Genomic DNA, 25,971 nt, shown 5'->3' on the forward strand with positions numbered 1-25,971 from the left:
TACTGTGTAGAATGCCACTGGTTCAATACCCAAATTCCCACATCAGCTGAGGCTGGATCAGACTACAACCAGGACCCAGGAACTCAATCCGGAGCTTTCCTGTGGGAAGTAGGGATTCAGCAACTTGGTTCATCCCTGCTGCCTTCCAGGGTCTGCGTTAGCAGGAAGCCGAGACTCAAATTCAGGCACTCTGATATGGGATGCAAGTGCCTTGAGCAATGACTTGACCACCATGCCAAATACCCGCCCTGCAGAGTTTGCTGAAAGATCACTTGGCGACAGGCTGCAGGGCATCTCCCTGGCCCAGGGTGTCCTGGCCGAACCAGGGCGCTGCGTTCACCATCCACCCTTCATTCTGGCTTTTTTTTTTTTTTTTGACAAGTAGAGTTAAAAACAGTGAGAGAGACAGAGAGAAAGGTCTTCCCTCCATTGGTTCACTCCCCAAATGGCCACCACGGCCGGCACTGTGCGGATCCCAAGCCAGGAGCCAGGTGCTTCCTCCTGGTCTCCCATGTGGGTGCAGGGCCCTAGCACTTGGGCCATCCTCCACTGCCCTCCCGGGCCACAGCAGAGAGCTGGACTAGAAGAGGAGTAATCAGGAATAGAACCTGCTGCCTCCCCTGGAACACTGATAGGGAGCTGGGTTGGAAGTGGCTTCAACAGGACTCAAACTAGCACATATATGGGGTGTGGCGGTCAAAGGGCAATTTGTCCCATTGAGCCACACTTGCCCCTGCTTCCACTTTTTGACTACTAGGAATAGTGCTGGTATGAACGTTTGTGTGCACATTTTTGTCTGGACATGTTTGCAATTCTCTTGGGACTGCTGGGTCATATCAGGACTCATAAGTTTTAAGTGTCTTCCAAAGTGGCTGTACCATTTTACTTTTCCAACAGCAACGGATTAGAGTTTTGATCTCTTCGCCTCCTCAACACTTGTTATTGTCTGTGCTTTTTATTTTTAGCTATGCTAGGGGTTTTGTGGGGCATGTGTACATTTTCCTCACCACTGTTGCTGAGCGTCTTTTCAAATGTGTATTGGCTCATTTGAATATCTTCTTTGTTTGCTTAGATCCTTTGCCCACTTTGAACATTGGTTTTTCTTTTTAGTTGTTGAGTTATAAGTGTTCATATATATTCTGGACATGTTTTGCAAATATTTTATCATAAACATGTCTTGCAAATATTTTCTCACATCCTATTTTTTTTAACATTTCTGATGGCATAGTTTGATCCATAAAAGTTTTTGATTTTTATGAAGTTCAACTTATTTATTCTTTTGGTATTTATGCTTTTGATGCCATATCGAAGAAACCACTGCCTAACCCAAAATCATGAATATTTTGGCTCTCCCACTTATGGCTGTGGCCCACTTTCAGAGTTACACATAGTGTGTGAACACAGTTTTTAGAGAAAACTAATCGAAGAGAGGTCAGGCATTTTCTCAGTCTCTCAATAAGCAAGGGATAAAGCGAGGATAAGATCTCACCAACTTGGCTACAGAGTCTGCACACTGACTCTAGTTGTTAGGGTGACTTCTAAGTCGCAACTGGGTATTTTTTCATCCATCAAAACAGATGTAAATTGACAGATTATGTGGACTTTGCTCTTTTCGTTATCAGTGAGTAGAGACTCCTAAGGAAGAAGACAGTATCCTCCAAGAGGGGTCATTAGGTTTCTACTTTATTCAAAGAAGCACCACAAAGACACGTGAAAACTTTGCAAAGCAAAGCTGAAGCTTCATGCTATGAACCTGCAGCCCTCATACTGGGCTTCACACTGAATCCTCTGCTTTTGGTAATTGAAATCACAAGAGAAGGCTGCACCACACATTTGTTTTCCTCACTATATAGGACACATCATTCCTTCACTATATTAACTTACATAATGCCTCTCTTATATCACAATCTGAAAATTGATTTTGTAAAGGGAACCATCTTAACACTAGATAATATCTAATTTATTCCAACTTGTTTGTATCTATAGGAATTCCACCAACATGACATGTAAGACATGTGAAAATATCTGTTCTCATGATAGGCCTAAAAATAGGGTATGGTCACGAATCTACCATTTCATGTGAAAGTGCAGGGGGATCTGGAAGGTTAATAACTGTGGTAATGCTAGGTAACATTAACACAGACTGAAACACTGGTCCAGCCAGAACCGCCTTGGGTTTCTTAATCTGCGATGTACTGTTCTACCCAGCATATATCACTGACCACTCAGCATGGCAATCATTAACAATTAACGTCAATTAAAATTCATAGAACTATGCGTTATCCACTGTATAAATGAATTATATTGCATGGGAGATTTCAGAGCGGTTTATTAAATAAACCTTTCAGTTCTACCCCCTCTGACACTGACACACTTTTCAAAACACAATTAATTTGACCCAGGTAACAGTGTCTATTTCTTTCCCAACCCCATTCACCTACTATTTTATCGTTTATGCAATTTAACACATAATGTGTTGTGAAAGAAAGACAAGTACTGGTTGAATTGAGAGTAGTCTGCCTGTTGGCACTTTCTTGCTGACGCAAAGCTTGCTTTTAATTTGTGCTGTATGCTTCTGTTAATGAAACTATTGAAAATGGAGAGGAAAGTCTATAACATTCACATAACGGATATTTCACCTAGAATATCAACAGAGGCTTTGAAATAATGTTAACTGGACGCTCCACAAGAGATGCTATTCACCGAGGATGGTTTTCTTCTTTGAATTTCTAATGGAAACACTTTAGGTTTCCAAGGAGCTCTGTGATCTAAACCAATCTATACAACTGAGCCAACGTGAGGGAGTCGTTTGAATTCAGAAACAGTTGAAACTTCCCGGCTTATTTTCCTTTCCAATGGCATAAATAGGTTTCTGTAAGCAGCAGAACGTCACATTCTGACACAGCACTGACTACACCTAATTAATTGGATGACCATTGGAGAGAGCTCTCCAGAGAGCCCTGGTCTGAACACTTGAGGCATTCTATCCAGCCCTGACTGAGATGCATAAAACACTTACAGTGTTCTTCCATTTCTCACTACAGAACCAAAACACAGATTCTCTCAAAAGCTGGGGGAGGCCTTCCTGGATCTCTGTTACCCTGAGATAATAATGTGAGACTCGACGTGAGGTCATGGATAAATACGCTGAACAAAGCAGGACCTCAAAAATACTGAGTCATTTATCATCTTCAGATACGATGAAGAGGAACAAAAATGACATGTACTAAACACAACGATCTTTCTGCACAATATACTGGGTGCTAGCAGGTCAAGTTCCTCTAGAGACTGAAGAGACAACGGGAAGGGGGAGTCCATTAAAGCAGCGAGGCACCTGAGCTCCAGGCTAACCAGGGAAAAACATTTTATAGAAGAACATGTTAAATAAAGCATCATATTATTGATTTTTGTTTTTCCTGGGAAACCAAACCATATGACTTGCATGCTCAAGTCCAAACGTGCTTTGGAAAGATTTCTGGTGAACCAGAGAAGCAACTGGGATTTGAGAAATTCAGTCTGCTTCCAAAGAGAAAAGGCAACTGAGCAATAAAAAAGGAAGATCATGGCCAGGGTACCTGGGTTTACCTTTGCTTGGCGGAAGTGGTAGACCACCAGCATGCTCACAAAGTCGAGCAGCATGCACAGGGCTTGGAAGGAGATGATTGCAAGCCCCAAGTATTTATCCTCCTGCACGAAGCATGGGCTGTCGTCAGCACAGGAGGGGCAGCCCTCCCTGCAGGGCAGGCAGACGTGCGCCTCTTCCGATCCATCCTTTGCACTTCCTGAAAAATGATGATCCGGACCCCGTCCTGAAAGTTCCAAATGAGACCACAGTGTCAATCAGTCAACAGAGTGAAGGGACAACATGATGAATGGGAGAAAATAATTGCAAGCTACACATTGGACAAGGGGCTGATAGGCAGAATATATAAGGAACTCAAACAATAGCAAAAGACAGACAAAAAACAATCCAACTAAAAACTAGTCAATGGATCTAAGTTATTTTTCAAAGGAAGACACATAAATGGCCAATAAGTACATGAAAAAATGCTCAACATAACTCAAAGCCACAATGAGAATATCACCTCACTATGATTGGCTATTGTCAAAAAGATAGAAAATAACAAGGGTTGGTGAGGATGTGGAAAAAGAGAACCCTTGTATACTCTTGATAGGAATATAAATTAGTACATCCAGTGTGAACAACAGTATGGAGACTCCTTATAAAACTAAAAATAGAGCTGCCATACGATCTGGCAACCCGCTCCTGGGTAAATGTCCCAGGGCAATAAAATACATCTCTCAGAGAGACAGCTGCACTGCCACGTTCATGGCGGTGCTACTCGGGAGAGCCTGGAAGAGGAAACAACCTACATGTGCATCAACGGATGAATGGATTTTTTAAAATGTGGTACTATACAATGAAATATTAGCTAGCCATAAAAAGGATGAAATCTTGTCATTTGAAACAGCATGGATGGAATTACAGGTCATTATGTAAGTGAAATAAACTGAGCCCAGAAAGACAAGTTATCACTAGTCCCACTCATATGTGGAGTCTAAAAAAACAGGTGATCTCACGGAAGTTACAAATATAACTGTGGTAATCAGCACTGGTCAGAGAACTGGGGAGGGAGGTTGGCGAAAGGCTGATTCACAGGCACTGGGCCATGACTGGACAGGAGGAAGTCCTGGGGTTCTACTGTACAGTACACGAAGATACATCATGTTAATATACTGTATATATCGCTACAAAAAACAGGAGGTGGGTTTTTGGATGTTTTCACAATAAAGAAATATTAAATGCTTATAAGGATAAATATATTTGCCCTGATTGGACATTATAAAATGTATACATGTAATAAAATATCACACAGTATCATATAAATATGTACAACTCTTCTATGTCTTTTAAATCTTTAAATAAAAATATTAAATAAAAATTGGCCCAAGTGGGAAATAATAGTACCGCCTGCACCTGGTGAGACATGGGTAAGAATGAGTTCAGAGTGAAAATCCATCTTTACCTCTGCGTTCTTCGTCACGTTTATAAAAGATCCTTTACCAACCCTCGAGAGACTTATTTTGCCTTTGGATTCAAACAAAACTGTATTCTTTAATTTTAAAACTTTCTTTTAGAGTAATTGAGGAAAATTAGCACAAATGGAAAGAAAACTCGTCAAGGGCAGGGAACAGTTTTCTAAGTTCTGTATATCCTTACCTACCGCTCACCAATGGATGAAACTCCCTAAAGCACAAATCTTATTCCATAGATATTTGCTCAAGAACAAAACAGGAGGAGGCATAAGACAGCTACATCTTTTCACGCACCAAGTAAATATTCCCATCGCGTTTTGGAACCTCTTGACCTACATGGTACAGAACCCAAAATGAGCTTCTGGTTGCTCCTAAATTCTGCAGGGACCTTGTCTATCAAGCTCACTAGGTCTAAATTGCATAAATGGGTACTTAAACGACAGTTGTTCAGTGTGCAATTGCCTAATGATGGTGCCTCCCTGGCCTAGAGAGCAATCCGCACTTTCAGGCTATCATGGCACTTCCCGCTTTGCGTGTCTGTAAGACTTTTCCACCCTGGTGACTAAGGACTGCTACTGAACCTCCCTTTGACTGGAGATTCTTCCAACTCACTTGTCAAACTTAAATTAGCTGTGATGCTCAATACATAAAGATTACCTTTATCACTGAGTTTCACAGCAACAAATATCCAATTAATAGAAAATACTAAAAAAATTTCCAACTCTGAACTCAACACAGAAGACATTCATGAATGTGTACTCTGCTCAGTATAGAAAACCATGATTAACTTAGGAGAGGGTTTCTTTTGATTAACAGTATTTTGCTAACACAAAATTTAACAGAATATATTTACTTCTTTCATCTCTTGCTGTCCAATCACCCTCTTTCTAAAATGTATTAACCTACTTTCCTTCTCCGGTAAATACAACAGCAGAAACATAATTGAATATTTAATTGATGGCTCAGGGCATGTTACTATTTGAGAGTATTCACTCTGTTATATGTTGAAAAGTAGATGGATTTTAGTGTCAAGACTCACCTCCTACCCTGGATAATACTGCCATTTGGAAAGTCAATTGGCCACTTTGGGTATTAATTTACTTATTAAAGAAATATGAATTTCTTGGAGACTTTTGGGGAATTAAATGAGATGGTTTGCATAATCACAGTAACTGGTCTTTCTCCAAATGCAGGAGTTTCAAACAAAAGGTAAAAATAGTGTCAGAAAACCTAGACACTAGAAGACAGAGCAGGGCTATGGGAAGGGTGAGTGTGTATGATTAGTTCCATTTCAGACAAGTGGGCTTAGAGGCACAGCTCATCACAATAAGAAATAATACCAGAGGTTGGCTAGGGGCTGGATCAACCCTGGGAGCTTGTGTGGTGAAGATGAGGCAATGCAAAGAGCAAGAAGCTAGAGAGGCAGAAGTATCTACAATGTCTTAACAAAAACCTGGGATTTACTGGAAAATGCTGGAATGTGACCAAACAGGATGACTGAGGAAAAGCTATGACACTTCATGGCTTTATAATTCATTGGCTTTTAGCATGGTAAATTCCAAAGATTGGTAGAGATTGAAAATGGGTTGTCAAGGTTGGAGGACTAAAGATGGGGTTAAGAAAGAAGACATTAGTGCTGTGTTTTTTTAAAAAAAATTTTTTAGTAGAAAGAGCAGAACGTGATATTTCAGTAGAGACGCATGTATGCAGTGATCAGGAAAAGTGGCGTGTCCACGTCACTCAAATCTTCCTTATTTCCTTGGGATGAGAATATTTAAGATTCTTCTTTTAGTCATTTAGACATATACATTATTACAGCTGTAGTCACCCTGCTAGGCAACGGAACGCCTCCTACTTAACTGTAACCTTCCTACTCATTGACCACCATCTCCCTCTCCCCAGCCACATCCCATTCCCACCTCTCTGGCAATCACCGTTCTACCCTCTGCTTCTATGATTCCAACATTTTTAGATTCCACATAAGTGACACCAGGTGGTATTTATTTCTCTGTGTCTAACTCATTTCACTTAACATAAATGTCTTCTGGGTCCATAAATCCATTCTGCTACAAATGACAGAATTTCCTGGTTTTTTCTTTTTCCTCCATTACAGCTGAATAGTATTTCAACATCTATCTACCTACAAGTGAGAGCTGAATACAGTCGTAGTCAGGAAAGGGAATCATTGGCGGGCTAGTTAAAAAGAAAGGACTGGAGAAGTTAGGACTGAATGCAATCAACAGAAATGAACTCCTGGAACACTTGACAGCTCTCTTCACACCAGGAAAGTGGAGGCAGATTAAATTTTTTTTAAATTTTCTTTTTGTTCCCCTTTTGCAGAGAAGAATCAGATGAAAACATCACCTTGCAGTAGAGGAAGAAGAACATGGAAGCCAGTCTCGAGTCTTACTATCTCTCAATTCATCAGGTAAGGACATGTGTTGAGAGTGAACAGGCCAGTTTTGAGTTTGCGGGCATGAAAGATACAGGCAGCAACACAGCACACCATGGCATGAGATCCCTTGGCAGGAAAAGAATCCAGTTTGCTGGGGGAGGGTTGAGGTGGGCGTTTACTCCAGCAGTTAAGACACTCACATCCTATATCAAGAGCCCGAGTTCTACACTTGGCTCCAGGTCCTGACTAGCCTTCTTCTAATGCAGACCTTGGAGGTAGCATGATGGCGCAGGTTGTTGGGTATCTGCCACCCACAGGAGAGGCCTGGATTGCTACTTCGCAGAAGACCTGGGAGATCACGGTGCCCTGGTGGGGGCATTCGGAGGATGAATCGGCAGACGAAGACGAAGAATGTGTGGGTGTGTGGGTGTGTGTTCGTCTCAAAATAAAGCAATAAGAGGCTAAGTGTCTGGCACAGCAGTTAAGTTCCCACGTGAACAACTGCATTCCCTGATGGAGTATCTGATTCAAATCCTAACCCCTCCACTTCTGATCCAGCTTCCTGCTAATGAGTACACGGGAAGTCAACAGTGATGGCTCAAGTACTGGGTCTCCTGTAACCTACATGGCAGATCTGGATTGAGTTCCTGGCTCCTTGCTTCAACCTGGCCCAGCTGTGGGCACTTGAGAAGTAAACCAGTGGAGGTATGATCTTTCTTCATTTCTCTCTCTTCAACAAAGTGAAATCAAGTAAATTTAAATTAATATTTGCCTTTTTAAAAAGTATCAAGTTATGTAGAGATGATATGACTTACTTAGAGATGTGGTCAAGATAGTATGGGATTTTCTATAATTATTTGTAGCATGGAAGCAAATGCCGAGGGCAGAACAGCTGAGGAGACAGAATAATGAATATTGTTTCAAGGACACAGCTTTGCTTTCATGGCTAAAAACTGGGTTCCTAGAGACCAGGAGTATCAGAGAAGGGAATGAAGAGGGGAAGGAGGAAAAGTTAACACAAACTATGTAATGAAACTACAGTCTTTCTGTTTCTGGGTGGGCAGCAGGTGCTCAACCCTCCAGTGACTTCCTGAAGCTAAGCCATCATCAACCTCATCTTGGATCAAGGGTGGTCAGGGTCAGGAACTGCCCCACAGTCCCAGGGTTCACCCTCATGAGTATGGAACAGTTTGCTGCCTCCTGCGCCATGGCTTCAGAGGGGCCCCATAGCACACATAAAGGGAGAAGCATGAAAAGAGGGTCCAAGCCAGATACCAATAAGCACACTTGTGCAGAACCCCCGAAACCATTCAGGAAACAGTCACAGCAATGGCAAAAGTAAGAGGTGAGTCATGAGGAATGGGGAGGGTTGAAAGCAGGTATTCAACGCAGACACAAACTTGAGCATCAACAGGACACACAGGCCAACAGCTAAGAAGGATGAGAGCTTCGCACGGTGATGTGCTAATTCTTGAGTACAAACAATATAAAGGGAAGCCAGAGACAGAACTGAATAAGATAAAGGAAACAGCCAAGGATTCAGAAGGTCTGATAATGGTGACTACAGCGTCAAGAGTTACAGAGCAAGGAGACTGGGAGATGACGGAGATCGAGCCCAAGGTGCAGACTGTAATACAGAGGCTAGAACTTCCCTTTCTGGACAAAACAGAAGAGGATTGAGTTTACCCTCCCAGTAGAAACAATCAAATAGCAACCAATGGGCAACATATTGAAATAGACATGGGACATCAGCAACCAAAGACGGCGACTCCAAACACAGGCCAGCATTCCTTCAACCAAACCACCATAAACAGCAGGGCTGAAGAGGCAACCACAACAGAGGTTCCACTGGGGAAGAAAAGGTCTCTATGGAACGTACCCTCTGTTTTGGAAATGCTTCTCCTGAACCTGGTCTTTGCCTTTTCTGCTTCTGCTACATTGGCTGACATTTTCTCATTGGCTTAAGAAGCTTCTGCCTCCATTTAAGCCAAACAGTCTATGCTGTTTACCTTGAATATAAATGAACCTTTGAACTTCACCAGTGTCTGCAAAGGTTTATAGTTCTCCCAGATGGGATGAGCAGACTGTTCAGAACCTCGAATCACTCAAATCTGACAACTACTGCAGTATACGAACTGTGTTGTGTATTTGAGCCTGTGGGTTTTTGCAGGATATGGTAGTGGCACACAGTCTACTCACATTCAGCAACATGGGACAAGGCCTTTAGCTTGGGAAAATTTTCCATCATTTTGAAGCGATCAAAATTTAAGAACACCTTTCTCCTCAGAACCACATCTATGGCCGATTTCTGTTAGGTCTTAAAGAGCTCACTTCCACCCTTTCCTTCTCATGATGATTATTTCACTTTTGCTCCAATTTCCTCATCTGTAACTGCTCTTCTGATGTAGGGTGCATGTCTGTGGCATTCCAAGTCAGTTCTGGAACAAGGCGTGGATTGAAAGACACGGAAAGACAGTACGGCAAATTGTCAAGCATTTGACAGAAATGAACTCTCAGTCCACTCCACAACCATTTTTGAGTGTCAGGTTACATGCCAGGAATGGTTTCGATGGAGTAAATGGGTCAACACAACAAAGATTTCTGCTTCTGGGGAGTTTAGTCAAAGAAAACAGACACAACCTAGGTTAGTCAACAAAAAAGGTTTAAAAAAAAGTATCATATTAAAATGAAGAAGCCCCCCCCCAAAAAAAAATAGTGAGACAAGGTAAGAAGCATCCAATGTGCTGGGGTGTGAATTGTAGATTTCAATAAAATGGCTGGGGCCAGCACTGTTGCATAGTGGGTAAAGCTGCCAAGCTGGCAGCCCATATGGGTATGGGTTCAGGTCCCAGCTGCACCACTTACAATCTGACTCCTTGCTATTGGCCTGGTCCAAGTGCTTGGACGCTGCTTGGGCCCCGTCATCCATGTAGGACAACAAGAAGAAGCTCCTGGCTCCTGGTTTCAGTCTGGCCCCAGCTGTTGCAGCCATTTTGGGAATGAATCAGAGGATGGAATCAATCTCTCTCCTCTCTGTGTCTCTCTCCCTCGCTCCCTCTCTCTCTTTATATGTCTCCCTCTCTTGGCCGGCACTGCGGCTCAATAGGCTATCCACCTTGCGGCGCCGGCACACCAGGTTCTAGTCCCAGTCGGGGCACCAATCCTGTCCCGGTTGCCCCTCTTCCAGGCCAGCTCTCTGCTGTGGCCAGGGAGTGCAGTGGAGGATGGCCCAAGTGCTTGGGCCCTGCACCCCATGGGAGACCAGGAGAAGCACCTGGCTCCTGCCATCGGATCAGCGCGGTGCGCCGGCCGCAGCGGCCATTGGAGGGTGAACCAACGGCAAAAAGGAAGACCTTTCTCTCTGTCTTTCTCTCTCTCACTGTCCACTCTGCCTGTCAAAAAAAAAAAAAAAATATATATATATATATATATATATATATATGTCTCCCTCTCTCTGTTACTCTACTCTCAGATAAATAAATAAATTTTAAAAATAACTATAATCTATTCTAAATTTTCTGATATAGGCACTACTAAATCATGTTGGTTAACTATTTTAATAGTCATGGGTTAAAGGCAATTTGTTAACAAACTATGATGGTTTTTTTATTCTTTGTACTCAACAACATCACAAGAAGAAGTCACAAATGGCAATAGGTAAAGTGTTATCATAGGAAATGTTTCCTTTAAGAATTTCCTTATCTTAATTTTTTAAAAGATTTATTTATTTGAAAGTCAGAGTTACAGAAAGAGAGATCTTCCAGTCACTGGCTCACTACCCAGATGGTCACAACTGCCAGGGCTGAGCCAGGCCAAGACCAGGAGCCAGGAGCTTCATCCAGGTCTCCCATGTAGATGCAGGGGCCCAAGGACTTGGGCCATCCTCCACTGCTTTCCCAGGCACATTATCAGGGAGCGTGATTGGAAGTGAAGGACCTGGGACTCAAACTAGCACCCTTATGGGATGCTGGCATCACAGGTGGCAGCCTTACCAGCTACACCACCACACCAGCCCTGTCCTTATCTTCAAGTGATTAGCAAAAATCTTGAGGTTTTATAAGTGATACAAAATTGTAAAAGCAAAACCAAAAGGTAGAGATTTCTACAGCTCAAAAATGAAATAAAAATTAAAAAGAGATTTCCACATTCAGTACTTCCTATAGCACTCAAAACAATAGTCTAGCTCCAAAAATATTGTATCAACTTACACTGAAATTGCCCATCCAGGACAAGGGAATAAATGTAGCTGGAAGAAAACATATTACTACTACTACTAATAGTGGGCTCTTTGTTAATCTACTGAAGAGTACTTTAAGTTTATGAAGGTTTACAATTTTACATGGTAGGTACCATAACTTATGTATCTCTTTATACACTCAGACCAAAGGAATTTTACACATATTGCATACTCAGTAAAAAAAATTGCTAATGGAGTACTTTCTCAAAAGAATAAATTAACTGATGTGTTATATGAATACTTATATGACAATAATATCCAACTCCACACATCATTTCTTCATACTCTCAAACAGGGTATGCTTAGATGTGTTTCTATACATTTTTTGTTTATTTGACAGGTAGAGTTATAGAAAGTGAGAGAGAGAGACAGAGAGAAAGGTCTTCCTTCCATTGGTTCACTCCCCAAAGGGCCACTATGGCCAGCGCTGCGCCGATCCAAAGCCAGGAGCCAGGTGCTTCTTCCTGGTCTCCCATGTGGATGCCGGGGCCCAAGGACTTGGGCCATCCTCCACTGCACTCCCAGGCCACAGCAGAGAGCTGGACTGGAAGTGGAGCAACTGGGACCAGAACCCGGCGCCCATATGGGATGCCGGCACCACAGGCAGAGAATTAACTAAGTGAGCCACGGCACTGGCCCCTAGATGTGTTTCTTAAGATGCTAGAAACAAGCTAGAAGAACACATTAAGAATATATTATCACAATTGACTTGGCATCTATGGGCAAATATGTTTAGCAATCATGTTGGAAGACAGTTTGATTTGGAATCTCAGTTTTGAGCAACTGGAAACAGAACTGTCGCACAGAAGGCCAGTCTGCTTTGCTAAAGTCTGAAATATCTTGAACATGGTACTTGGGACTTCCAAATGGAACAAATATTCCAGGAGACAATGGGCAAATACGTATCCCTTCTAGATTGCAACAGCAGATTCTTAGTTCCTTACATGCATGGTCAAATGTAGCACCTTGTGCGGAAATACAGAGACACTGGGGGAAGGTTACCATAGGAGTCACGGGCACTGGGACACTCTAAACATTCACCTGTAAACATGAACCTGCCGAAACAAATCATGACAACGTGTGAACGGCATGTCAGCCTATCAGCCGGCCTTAGTTTATTACATTGATGAAGAACATAGGCCTCCGGTTTCTTTTCATTAAGTATAATTTTTATATTTATGTAAACTAGTAAAAGTATAAACTTTGGAATGGTTAAGTAAACCATAATGCAGATATTCAGTGAATATCTGTGTATCTTAAAATTGTGCTCATCAAAACTATGTATTACATTTAAAATAAATACCAAGTTTTTAGACAGATTCTATATACTTATATAGGCATTTGGGTAAAAACTATAACCTGAAAAGAATTAAGTCAATAACAGACTTTTTTTAGATTTATCTATTTATCTGGAAGGCAGAATAATAGAGTGAGAAGGAGGGAAGTGGGGGAGGGAGGGAGGAAAGGGGAGAGAGAGAGAGAGAGACAGACAGACAGACAGACAATGAGTGTCTTCCATCGAGTGGTCCACGCCCCTGATGGCAGCAATGGCCAGGGCTGAGTCAGGCTCAAGCCAGGAGCCAGGTGTGTCATTTGGGTCTCCCACATGGGTGGCAGGGGCCAAGCACCTGGGCCATCTCCCACTGCTATTCCAGGTGCATTAGCAGGGAGCTGGATCAGAAGCTGGGACGTGAGAGGCACCCATATGTGATGCCGGCATTACAGGAGGTGGCTTCACCCTACTCACTGTGCCATAGAACCAGCCCCAATAGTAGACGTTTGAAAGGCCTATTAAAGTTTATATTCCTTTATATTTACATTTATTTACTAAGCATGTAATATTTTTATAATTAAAAGATAAATATTTTAAAAACACATTTTTTAGGAAAGAATTCACTTTGGGAAAAGAATTTTTCTTCCAAATAAAGACCTAATTAACCTGCCTGTACCACAGTTTTAAAATATCAGCTCTCTAACTGAAACAGTTAATATTCTGAAAATTGGATTTTTATAACTTTCAATTATTAAAGATTATTCATTTATTTATTTGAAAGACAGAGAGAGAGAGAGAGAGAGAGAGGAATATATTCCACCTGCTGGTTCACTCCTCAATGCCTGTAACAGCCAGGACTGGGCCAGGCTGAAGCCGGGAGCCAGGAACTCCATCCGGGTCTCCTGCTGGATGGCAGGAACCCAGCACGTGAGCCATCACCTGCGGCCTCCCGTGTGCGCCAGCGGGAAGCTGGATCAGACAGGACTCAATCCCATGCAATCCAGTATGAGATGGGGGCATCCCCAGTGGTGGTTTAGCCTCACAAGGCCTGCCCTGGCACTTTTCATTTTGACTGAATTTAAAATTTACAGAAAAACTAACAGTGTAAAGATATCTCTTATATTCTTAACTAGATTCACCAAAGGCTTTCATTCAGCTATGTATATCTCAATAGGCAGATGCTTCTAGCTTTATAGGATTTTCTTCTGAACTATTTTAGATTAGGTTGGAGACAGTCTCTCTACCCATTTGTATGTCCTACAAAAAGTACATCCCCACAGAAAACCATTACAACGACTGAGGTTGGAGAATTTAATACTGATGCAGTATTAACATCTAATGTGTGATCCATATTATAATTCCATCAATTATCACAATAATTTCCTTTGTAGACACTTTTCTCTACCCAGGATGAAATCAGGTACCAAGCACTGGATCTGTCTGCCATATTTGCAGCTTGATTTGGAACAGCTCCACTGCATTTCCTTAGCCTTTTTGCCCTGGACACCTGAGACATTGTTTCAGATATTCTGTCTACCACAGTGAGCTAGTGAGTGAATGACTGATATTCAAGTTAGCCTGCAGGAGGTTTTTCTTCAAATTTGGGAGATGATTAACACGAACAGATCTCTATCTAGCAGTCTAATAAAAATTATAATAAAAATAATAATGAAATCAATAAGATAAGGTGTAAAAAAGTCTCACAAAGAAAAGTTTCAGCCAGTTGGGGAGAAAGAAGATTGTGGAGGACCCGAGTGTTAGACCTTGGAGCACAGCCCACGTGTGGGACAAGATGAACTGAACACAGCTGCGGCTTGGAAACTTACCCCTTTTCTTGCCGGCGGGGCAGACACAAGCATAAGAGAATGAAAATACATGGAGCGTGTGAGGGGATGAACAAGCAAGGTAAACAGAGCCTTCTAAATAACAACAGAAACAGCGGGATTTGGGAGTGTTTAATCTACACAAAACATGCGGATCAGAACTCCACTTAGGACCTCACGTGAACCTTATAACAACTAGGGAGCGGGGTCTCTTGTCCTCATTACACATTGCACATTTGAAGCTGCAAGGGGTTACACTATTTAGGCAAGATCACAGCGCCAGTGCACAGTGGGGTTAGGATTCAAGCCTAAGGCTTAGTCCATAGCCGACCCGCTTGACTACTGCGTCACGCTGTGGACAGAACGTCAGCCTTGAGATGAGCAGCCAGGGAAGTCCGGCGTGGTGTGGGAAGTGCCCAAGTAGTGGAAAAGAACATAGCCCCAGAACAACAAGGTCACGGCAGCACTCGGAGCTCCAGACAGACCGACTGCCCGAGAATTGCTCACTGGCCACTGACCCCATCTGCTGGACACAGGTAGGGACCAGAATCCAATGTCTGAAAAGCACTAACAAAACAAAAAAAATACAGAAATGTAAAATCAGGCAAATGATGAAAGCAAAAGTATAAGAGTGGGCAACGAGAGGGGAGATTTTGCTGCTCTAAGTGGAGTAAAACAGCGAAGCGTAGCTTCAAAGTGACCACAAGACTCATGTCAGGCCCGCAGTAAAGGCGATGGTGCTGCTCATGAAACCATGTCCCTGTTCTGTTACCCTATCCTCGCAGAGCTCAGGATCAGCACTGAACACGGACATGGAGCCCCCTCTGCAGAAAAGTCAATCGACCCCAGCTCTGCAGCCATGAAGCCCAGCGGGCAGAGAGGCGGTGAGGCACGAGCTGATCCCAGGGTCGGAGCAGGGCCTTGCTCACGGTGTGCCTTAGAGCTCAGCCCCCCCGAAACTGCACCACTTTTTCACCCGCAACTACACGTTTCTAAGTCTCTCATTACTTCTCTGCCTCCCCACCCTCCCCAGCACAGGTCTCCCATTCCAACAGCGCTGGAGGTGGCAAAGTTGGGATTATCGCTTGTGGATATGAGTCATCTGTTGGCGGGGATTTATCTGAGAATATGCAGACAGAAGAAGTAAGTCTGAGAGGCTGGCCGTGTGTCTGTGGGAAAGAGGGAGAGGCGTCACTGAGGACAGAACTCCTACTAAGGTGCATTGGCGGAAGATGAGCTTGTCATCGGCTTGTGCTCCCGCAGCCTGGGAGAGAAGAGCCTGGATTTGAAGAGACAGCTCGACAGCAGTACTTGGTTATTCTGAAACCCTGCTACTATCCAAACGTCAGCTCCCATTAGCTCACATGCAACCATCAATTCCAAGAGAGAGGCCAGGAAGAAGGTCTCTGGGCTGTCGGCACAATTTCTAATCATGTCATTTGAACACACCCGTGATGGTCTTCACAAGCCTTTTGTTTACTGTAGCCCAGCTCTAAACAAAGATTTTAGAAAGCAGGTCACAGTGTAGCAGCATTTTTAAGTCACATTTATAGCTTCTCTAAGAGATCAGGAACACATCTTCGTTCCTTTCTCGAAGGGGGATAACAAGAAATGGGAGACTTGGGGATCCCTTTCTGGAGCCACAGCTACAGGAAGTGACTTCCCCATGCCACACCCTGCCCGCTAGGCAGACTCACTTCCTCCCCAGCGTTCCTTCCTTCCTCTTCCCACTTCTCAACCCAGCACAGGTTGCTACAGACTTTTGATGGCCCATCTTCCTTCTGATCCATGGAGAATCCATTCTACAAGGGTTCTAGCTCAAGGTTGGTTTTGTAATGGGGCAGAAGGATGGAGATAACGTGCTAGTGATGCACGGTATGTAAGCTTTGTCACTTTACACATAGCATTAATGTTTACGTATGTCCAACTGTACCAATGGAACACTTACTCCAAGGTCTGTGGAAGGCACTGTGCTAGCAGTTCCACTACATTATCTCACATGTTGGGTGTTTAATGCCTTCTCTGCCTTTGGCCTCAGTGTTACCTGTGGTCATTCCTCTCTTCATAAATATCTCCTCAAGAAAGTATGAAGATGACCGCCTACATAATTTGCCAGGACACTACGATTACAAGAATTAGCACATTAAAACACAGAGATGTGCAACATGTTCTAATAAATTAAAAATATAAAAAAACTTTTGCACAGTCCTTGGCGGATGTCCCCGGTGAGGTACAGCTCGTATCCCTGGCCAAGTTGTTCTACTACTTCTTTAGCTCAAGGAGAGATTAATTGTTGGTTTTTCATGCAGCCTGACAAGGCCATCAGGAAAGATGTATTTGGTCAAACGACACTTTACTGGCTTCAAATTATGATCTGCAGCCAGCTTCCTGCTGTGTCACTGAGGAAGGTCAGACCTGGCTGAGTGTGTGCAGAGGTCCCAGCTGAACCGAAGCAATGCTCAGTAATCAGTAGTCTACGGAAGACCATGGCCTTTCTCTACGGCTGCCATGAACACAACATGGGAGCTAGACTCACACAAACAAGCAGCCTTTGCTTAGACAGTAGGTCCAGTTTAAAGAAAGAAAGAAAAAGAGAATCGCTGGCTTTTAAAATAAGGAAGAAAGTAGGAGTGTGCAAATTAAATAAAGATAAGTTGTTAAAGGTTAGCCAGTTACTCTGGGTGGTGTTATAAGCAAATGGCATAGTCATTCTCTGGTTCGACAATATTTAGATGTTTTATTTCAGTCACAAAGTGGGAGCTGAGAACAAATGTGGGTAAACCAGATACAAAATACCTTCGCGGAACATAAGCTGAAACCTCGTCGCTTAATCCTTCAATGTTGAATCATGTTACGTCTGGACCACAAATGGGGAGAAGGCCAAAGTAGCTATGGTGTCACCATGGCTTAGGGCACACATTCCCACATACACACACATGTATAACCAGCCAGGAAATAGGGTATCATCAGTTCTCTTTGTATGGTCCCTATTGCTGCATAACAGGTTACCTGAAGTGTGAGGGTTTAAAGTGCCTGGTTACCAGTGTGCAGTTCCTGCTGACACCAAGTCAGGACAGTGGAACTGGACCCCTGCTGAGCATCGCACTAGACTGGAGTCAGGACTCTCACTAAGGCATAGTCTCTTCCGGGCTCAGGGTCTTCGTCCAAGCGCGTCCGGGCTTTGGGATATTTAGTTCCTTACAACTGCGGGACACAAGTACCTGTTTGCTTGCTGGGTCTCAGAGGGGTTGGCCATACTTGAGGCCCAGCCACATGGCCTTTCTCACAACAAGCTTGTCTTGTTCTTCAAGGCCAGCAGCTCCAGTTTTCTCTCCTCTTCTCTCTCTCTCTCTCCCCCTGCCCCCACTCTCCCCCTGCAGTCTGCTACAATAGAGACACAGCATACTCCTGTAACACTAAGTGAGCAAGCCACTACCTTCGCTACATAACAGGGCCAAGCAAGGGAGTGAGCACCCTGTTGTATTCCCAGGCCTCACCCATGCTGCAGGGGAGGGGATGAAGCCTTGTGCCAGGAGGCAGAACCTGGAGATCACCCTAGAACTCTGACTACAGCTGCTACCCAGAACAAAGGCTGAGCTCGGAAATAGAAGACTGAGGGGACAGCCAAATGTCATTTCTCTCCGGAACCCCCGAGTGAAATGGACGCAGTGCCAACCTCAGGAGTAGGCGTCTAGGTGGAGGAAGGGGGTGGGGCGGGGGGAGGAAATGCTATTTATTGATCTATCAGTGTTTCCCCAGATTACCAGATGAACAAAGTCAGGGCTCAATCTCAATGTCCTCTTTCATGTATGCCCAGCAGAGATGCAAATTCCTATACAGAAACCATCCTGTGGCTTCGCAGAAAGTTAGGAACCCAAACCCTAGCTTCTCAGGAAACCATTCCTTTTACCACCATACTCCTTTTTAGTGAATGATATCCAAGAGCTACAAGCCAACATGAAAACACCACATTCTCTGGAGACAGAATAAACACAACATTCAAGCTGTAGCGCTGGCATTTTCTGGAACAGAAATAAAATAGCCAGATGAGCACGTTTTGATTCGGCACAAGCATCTCCCTTTGAATGGGGTGGACTGTAAATAACACGGGGCACTCTGTACTCAGGCTAAGCCACCGGCAGAGTGCTGGGAGGAGCCACTCTCATGCCTACTCTCCATTACCTAAGATTCTGCCTAGGCAGCTGGGGACGGCCCCTGGGAAGGGGTCACAGGGCTGGCCTCAAGGCAACTCTTAGGAGCCAAGAGTGACCCTAGGCTGGTCAGAAAGTGCGGGTCTCAGGCCTGCTGTTACAAACACCTGAAATCCCACAACAGCCTGAGACAGCTTTTAAGAGGAACTTGATACTCGGAGACCACACTCCAGGGATACCTTGATCTTGGCCTGCTGAGCCTTGTGCCGAGGATCCAGCGAAGCTGAGATGAGAAACTGGACAATGAGGAATTTGTGTTGCTTAAAGTAGCACCATGTGTGGTAATTCCTTATGCAGCATAGAATACCAACGTGCAAACAAATCAATAGAAAAGTAAAAAAAAAAAAGAAATTGCAAAATCAGTTTGGGAAGCTCGCTGAAGCAACACCACTCAGTAAGTAAACCACAACTGGCCTCACCCCGTAACTACAATATTTTCACGTTTCCTAATGCAGGGACAACAGAAATCAGCACAGACTTTCTGATGCTCAGAAACACAGACGATGACAAGCCCCAATGGAAACTCCTGCAGTGATGAAGGTGTGCCAAACCATGGGGATGCAGCCACGGGACTCCAACAAGACGCAAAGCAGGTCCGATGGTAGAGTTGTGTGTGCTACATGCATACATCCAGTTCCACAGAAACAAGGCACTTACTCTGAAAGTTGTTCACGGAGAAGACTCGAGGATGGTAGAATCCCGCTTTGCAAACGCACTGATAGGCTCCCAGGACGAACCCCAGGCCTTTGATCGGCATACACTGTGAAAGAGAGCACATCGGGACACTCGGTCACAATCTAACCCACAGCGAGAAGACTAGAAGCCTCACAAATGTCCACCAATGCTCATGGCTGCAGGACCAACACACGCTTCAGAAATATCACTTTTCTTGGACTCTCATTTTAGGTTTGTCAACAGACATATTTCTAGAAGTAGCAAGTGGAACTTCCTCCTAAACCTATGCCATTGCGCTGTGTCTGCCACACATCTTTACCGCCTGTAGAAGCCAGAGGGAGTAATTACCAGACAGCTTTAGTGTTTCATGTCTCACATAGCAGCTCACTGCTTTGAGGAGCATTTCCACAGACTGTATTTCTACCAAAACAAAAGTAGATAGGTACGTAGGTGGCAGGGAGACAAACAGATAAACAGAATTAGAGATGTGGAAATTGCTTTTATGATTTAAATATTCATCAGCTTTCAAACTTGGATCAAAATAACAAAACTTAGGGGATAATGGAACAGTAAATTTTAAAATGAAAATTTAGAAGAGAAAAATAATCAACAATCTCAAGAGCCATTTACCTAAAATGCAGCTCATGATAAATGTTTAAACATACACAAATAAATAAACAAATAAATAAATAAATACAAAGATCAGCTTTCCAAATATGTCACACCAACATTCAACAGACAACTACTAAAAACTTAATCTTGGCTTCTTTCAATTATATTAATTAACCCAAACAAATTTCAGCTGAACATACTTCATTTTTACATTCAATTATAGAAGCAAGGAATAAATTATATTAAACTGTAAATACAACATCAATAAATCAGGAGTGTTCCAAGAATCTAATCCACAATTAAATTTCTTTTCTGCTTTCTTCTACCAAGACACCAACCCTTTGCATTTTTGTCATTATAGTCTACTAGAGGAACTTATATTTAAAAGCTACACGCTATCCCTTTGATACAGAGACCCTTGACAGATAATTCTAAATAATTTAAATAACAATATCACTATTTAAGCTCAAATACTAAACATCAAGATCAATATTATCATGAAAACTCTAGCAAGTAGAAAAATACAGATATTTACATATGAAGTATAAGAGCTAATAAACGTTCTAAGTCACAGTAAGAAATACCTGAGAAAGGGCAGACATTTGGTAGAGCGGTTAAGTTATCATATGGGATACCCACATCCCATATTGGAGTGTCTGGTTTGAGTCCCAGCTACTCTACTTCCAATCCAGTTTCCTGCTAATATGTGCCCAGGCAGGCAGCAGATGATGGATAAGTAGTTAGGTTCCTACCATTCACATGGGTGACTTGGATTGAGTTCCATGCTCCTGACTTCTTCTGCCTGACCAAGGCCTGGTAACTGTAGGCATTCAGTGAGTAAACCAGGGGATGAGGATCAATTCTCTATGTAACTTTTATCATCTATCTATCTGCCTTTCAGATAAAATGAAAATAATTTTTTAAAAATATGTTATTTACAAGAAGATCCAAATTTCCCAGCACCATTTGTCAATAAAAGCAAAAATAGACAAATGGGATTACATCAAGCTAAGAAGTTTCTGCAGTGCAAAAAGGAAACACTCAACAAAGTAAAGAGGCAACTGTCAGAATATAACTGATAAAGGATTAATAAAGAATCTATAAGAGCTCAATAAATTCAACAACAACAAAACAGTCAAGAAATGGGCAAACGACTTGAACAGGCATTTTTCAAAACAGGAAATTCAAATGGCCAACAGATACATGAAAAAAAAAATGCTCAGGATCACTAGCCATCAAGGAAATGCAAATCGAAACCACAATGAGGTTCCATCTCACCCTACTTAGAACCGTTCTCATGCAAAAATCAACAAACAATAAATGCTTACAAGGATGTGGGGGAAAAGGTACCCTAACCCATTGCTGGTGGGAATATAGACTGGTACAGCCACTGTGGAAGACAGTATGGAGATTCCATCACACTCCTGGGAATTTACCCAGAGGAAATGAAATCAGCATATGAAAGAGTTATCCATACCTCCATGTTTATTTCAGCTTAGTTCACAATAGCTAAGATTTGGAATCGATCCAGATGTCCATCAACCTAAGACTGGGTAAAGAAAATGTGGTATAAACACACTATGGATTACTACTCAGCCATAAAAAGCATGAAGTTCTGATTTTTCTAACAAAATGGACGAAATTGAAAACCATTATACTAAGTGAAATAAGCTAGTCTTCAAAGGACAAATATCATGTTTTCCATTATATATGGTAACAGAGTACAACAAAGTAATGTATATGAATGAAATTGACATTTGAGGATTTATTACTGTTAATAGCCTTTGTCTCTACTGTTGAGGAACAGTGTTTCTTTTCTTTTTACTGAATTCTTTATTTGGTGTTGGGTTACTCTTATGATTATAAAGTAAACTAAAAGTATGTCACTGTAAAAATTAGAAGAAAGAAGAAGAAAAGGTGGGAGTGTGGGTGGGAGGAAGGGTAGGATGGCAAGTGTCACTATGCTCCTAAATCTGTACATATGAAATCCATGAAATTTGTTCACCTTTTGTTCTCTCTCTCTCTCTCTCTCTCTCTCTGCCTCTCCTTCTATCTCTGTATAACTCTGACTTTCAAATAAATAAATAAATCGTTTTTAAAAAAGCACTAATTCCATGATGCCATGACTCAGCACTGAAATAGTGTATCATCTGAGAATCTGAAATGCTTAAGGAAGATCTGAAAGTTTATGGGAATAAGAGTATGCTCTGTTATAAACCAACTTCAGATGTGACAGGGGAAAGAAGACATAGAAAATATTTAGTTGATTTGGTGAAATACTGCTAAATAAAAAAAAAAACTTGAACTTAACCTCCCTAATTTTACAACATAAACCAGTGAAATAAATTATTACTTGCTGCAAACTTTTTGTTGTATTCTTAAATTATCTTTTTTATCTCAAAGAAAATAAAAGTCTTCTTTTAAGGTGTTTGTGAACTCAAGACGCTTCCATAGCCTTGGCAGCTCATGAGAAGAGCCTCGGGTGATCACTGACATCATAAATATGAGTGTCAATTGTTAAATCAACAACGAGAGTCACTGTACACTTACTCCCCATGTAGGATCTCTGTCCTTAATGTGTTGTACTATGAGAATTGATGGTAAAACTACTAATCAAACAGTACTCTATACTTTGTGTATGTGTGGGTGCAGTCTGTTGAAATCTTTACTTAGTATATACTAAGTTGATCTTCTGTATATAAAGATAATTGAAAATGAATCTTTTTTTTTGACAGGCAGAGTTAGACAGTGAGAGAGAGAGAGAGAGAGAAAGAGAGAGAGAGAGAGAAAGGTCTTTCTTTTTCCATTGATTCACCCCCCAAGTGGCCACTACGGCTGGCACATTGCAGCCGGCGTGCTGTGCCAATCCGAAGCCAGGAGCCAGGTGCTTCCTCCTGGTCTCCCATGTGGGTGCAGGGCCCAAGGGCCTGGGCCATCCTCCACTGCACTCCCAGGCCACAGCAGAGAGCTGGACTGGAAGAGGAGCAACCAGGACAGAACCGGGGCCCCAACGGGGACTAGAACCCAGGGTGCTGGTGCCACAGGTGGAAGATTAGCCTAGTGAGCCATGGCGCCAGTGAAAATGAATCTTGATGAAGAATGGGATGGGAGAGGGAGTGGGAGATGGGATGGTTGCGGGTGGGAGGGAGGTTATGGGGGAAAAGCCATTATAATTCAAAAGTTGTACTATTTATTGAAAAAGAAGAGCTGAAGAGAGGGAGAGACAGAATTAGAGAGAGAGTGAGAGTGAGAAAGAGAGAAGGAGAGAGAGAGAGAGAGAGAGAGAAACTTCCATTTGCTGGTTCAATCCCCAAATGGCTGCATCAGCCAGGGCTGGGCCAGGCTACAGCTAAGAGAAAGGAGGTTCATCTGGGTCTCTAACATGGGTTCAGGGGCTAAAGAACTTGGGTCATCTTCTGCTGCTTTCCCAGGACATTAGTAGGAAGTGGAATCAGAAGTAGCACAGCTGGACTTGAACAGGTGCCCATATGGGATTCCGGTGTTACAGGCAGTGGTTTAACCCATTGTGCCACAGCACTGGCCCCGAAAATAAAAATATTGCATTCAGAATCAATGAAAGCATACCATCCTGCTACACCTGTCTCCACGACAAATGAGCTTATGTGGAACCCAATGTGCAACAGCTCGCTTTGGAGTACACAAGCTACCTTTGCTTACTTTTCTATTAAGTAGTCAACCTCCTCCATCTACCACCACCATTCCCTAGCTACCCAATTTCTCTTACCTCCCAAGTGAAGTTCTGCATTTTCAAGATTATAAAATTAGCTTAGTGAGTCTAGTTTTTCCTTAAATACTTATAGGTATAATGACTACTTAAGTAACATTTAGCCTACTTGGACTGAGAAACTGACTTTTACAATTTTATTTTCTCCTAAGGAATTTAATATATACACATAGATACACTCTTAACACAGGAGAAAGGCTTCAGATTTTTACTCTAATATTAATTTAAGGCATCTGCTATGGGTACTCAAGATATTAATTTCATATATTGAAGTCACAACTTTCCTGCTTCATATAAATCAAAGGGAACAGGACTACATCTTCCTCCATACACTGAGGTTTTCATATGAGGAGTTACGGTCCCCTGGAAGTGAAGCAGCTGCTCCCAGTACTGCGTGCCCCCAGCCACGAACAGAGATTTACTAAATAGAGTTCCTAAACACCCACGATAAAACCAGCAAACCAAATTCAATAGCACATTGAAAGGATGGGACCACAAACAAGCTGCGTTTATTCCCGAAACACAAGGATGGCTCAACATGAAAAAAATTAGTAGCACATCACATCAACAGCATGAATTACAAAAGCCATACAATCATCTCAAGAGATGTGGAAAAGGTACCTGACAAATTCAACACCTTAAATGACAAAACTTCCCAATGAAATAGGAACAGAAAAAAATTAAAGGCAATATATAAAAAAATCCACAACTAATATCACACTCAATCATGAAAAACTGAAAGTTTTTCTTCTAAATTTAGGTACAAAGTAAGAATGCCCATTATCATGTCTATTCAACACAGTTTGGGAAGTCTTAGCCATGGCAATTAGTCAAAATAAACAATTAAAAGCCATCCAGAAAGGAAAAGAGAAGGTAAAATTATCTCCGTCCACAGATGATATGATCTTGTATGTAGAAAACCTTAAAAATCCATGCACAAAACTGACTAAGCACATACCCAGAAAATTGGCAGGATACAAAACTGACATCCCAAAATTGTCAGTGTTTCTATATACTTACAATGAACAATCTGAAAGGAAATCTTAAAAAACAACCTCATTCTTAATATCAAAAGTAATAAAATAGGAATAAAATCAATGAAAGAGGGGGAAGAATTACACACTGAAAAGTATAAAACATTGCTGAAAGAAATCGAAGGTACAAAGAAGTTTAACAGTACCCAGTGTCATTGGAACACTGGAGTAAATGACTTAACCTTGTAAAAATATTCATAGCTCTCAAAGCAATCTACAGATTCAACACAATCCCTATCAAAGTTCTAAGAACTTTGCCGGCGCCGCGGCTCACTAGGCTAATCCTCCGCCTTGCGGCGCCGGCACACCGGGTTCTAGTACCGGTCGGGGCACCAATCCTGTCCCGGTTGCCCCTCTTCCAGGCCAGCTCTCTGCTGTGGCCCGGGAGTGCAGTGGAGGATGGCCCAAGTGCTTGGGCCCTGCACCCCATGGGAGACCAGGATAACCACCTGGCTCCTGCCTTCAGATCAGCGCAGTGCGCCGGCCGCAGCGCGCTACCGTGGCGGCCATTGGAGGGTGAACCAACGGCAAAAGGAAGACCTTTCTCTCTGTCTCCCTCTACTGTCCACTCTGCCTGTCAAAAAAAAAAAAAAAAAAAGTTCTAAGAACTTTTTCCAGAAAATAAAAAGAAAATCCAGGGGCCATTATAATGGTGTAGTGGGGTAAAGCTGCCATCTGAGATGCTAGAATCCCATGCGGTTCAAGTCCCAGCTGCTCTACTTTTGATCTCACTCCCTGATAATGCACCTGGGAAAGCAGTAGAAGATGGCCCAAGTGTGTGGGCCCCTACACCCATGTGGGAAACACAGAAGAAGCTCCTGGCTCCTAGCTTCAGTCTGGCCCGGCCCTAGCCGTTACAGCCATTTGGGGAGTGAACCAGCAGATCCAAGACCTCTCTCTCCTCTCTTTCTCTCCCTGTCTTTGTAATT

General features: G+C 42.7%; 1 protein-coding gene across 1 annotated transcript in view; it reads right to left on the reverse strand.

Annotated features, from left to right (window-relative positions):
* The window catches only part of GPR158 (G protein-coupled receptor 158), a 344,765-nt gene that overhangs the window by 153,760 nt on the left and 165,034 nt on the right, over window positions 1-25,971 (reverse strand). The window contains exons 3-4 of the mRNA XM_062211168.1: window positions 19,634-19,736; window positions 3,586-3,809 (exon numbers count right to left, since the gene is read on the reverse strand). Of these exons, the coding sequence (XP_062067152.1) occupies window positions 3,586-3,809; window positions 19,634-19,736 (327 nt within the window). The remainder of the gene's footprint in view (window positions 1-3,585; window positions 3,810-19,633; window positions 19,737-25,971) is intronic.

Source organism: Lepus europaeus, chromosome 14 (assembly GCF_033115175.1).
Source record: "Lepus europaeus isolate LE1 chromosome 14, mLepTim1.pri, whole genome shotgun sequence".
Classification (NCBI taxonomy): domain Eukaryota; kingdom Metazoa; phylum Chordata; class Mammalia; order Lagomorpha; family Leporidae; genus Lepus; species Lepus europaeus.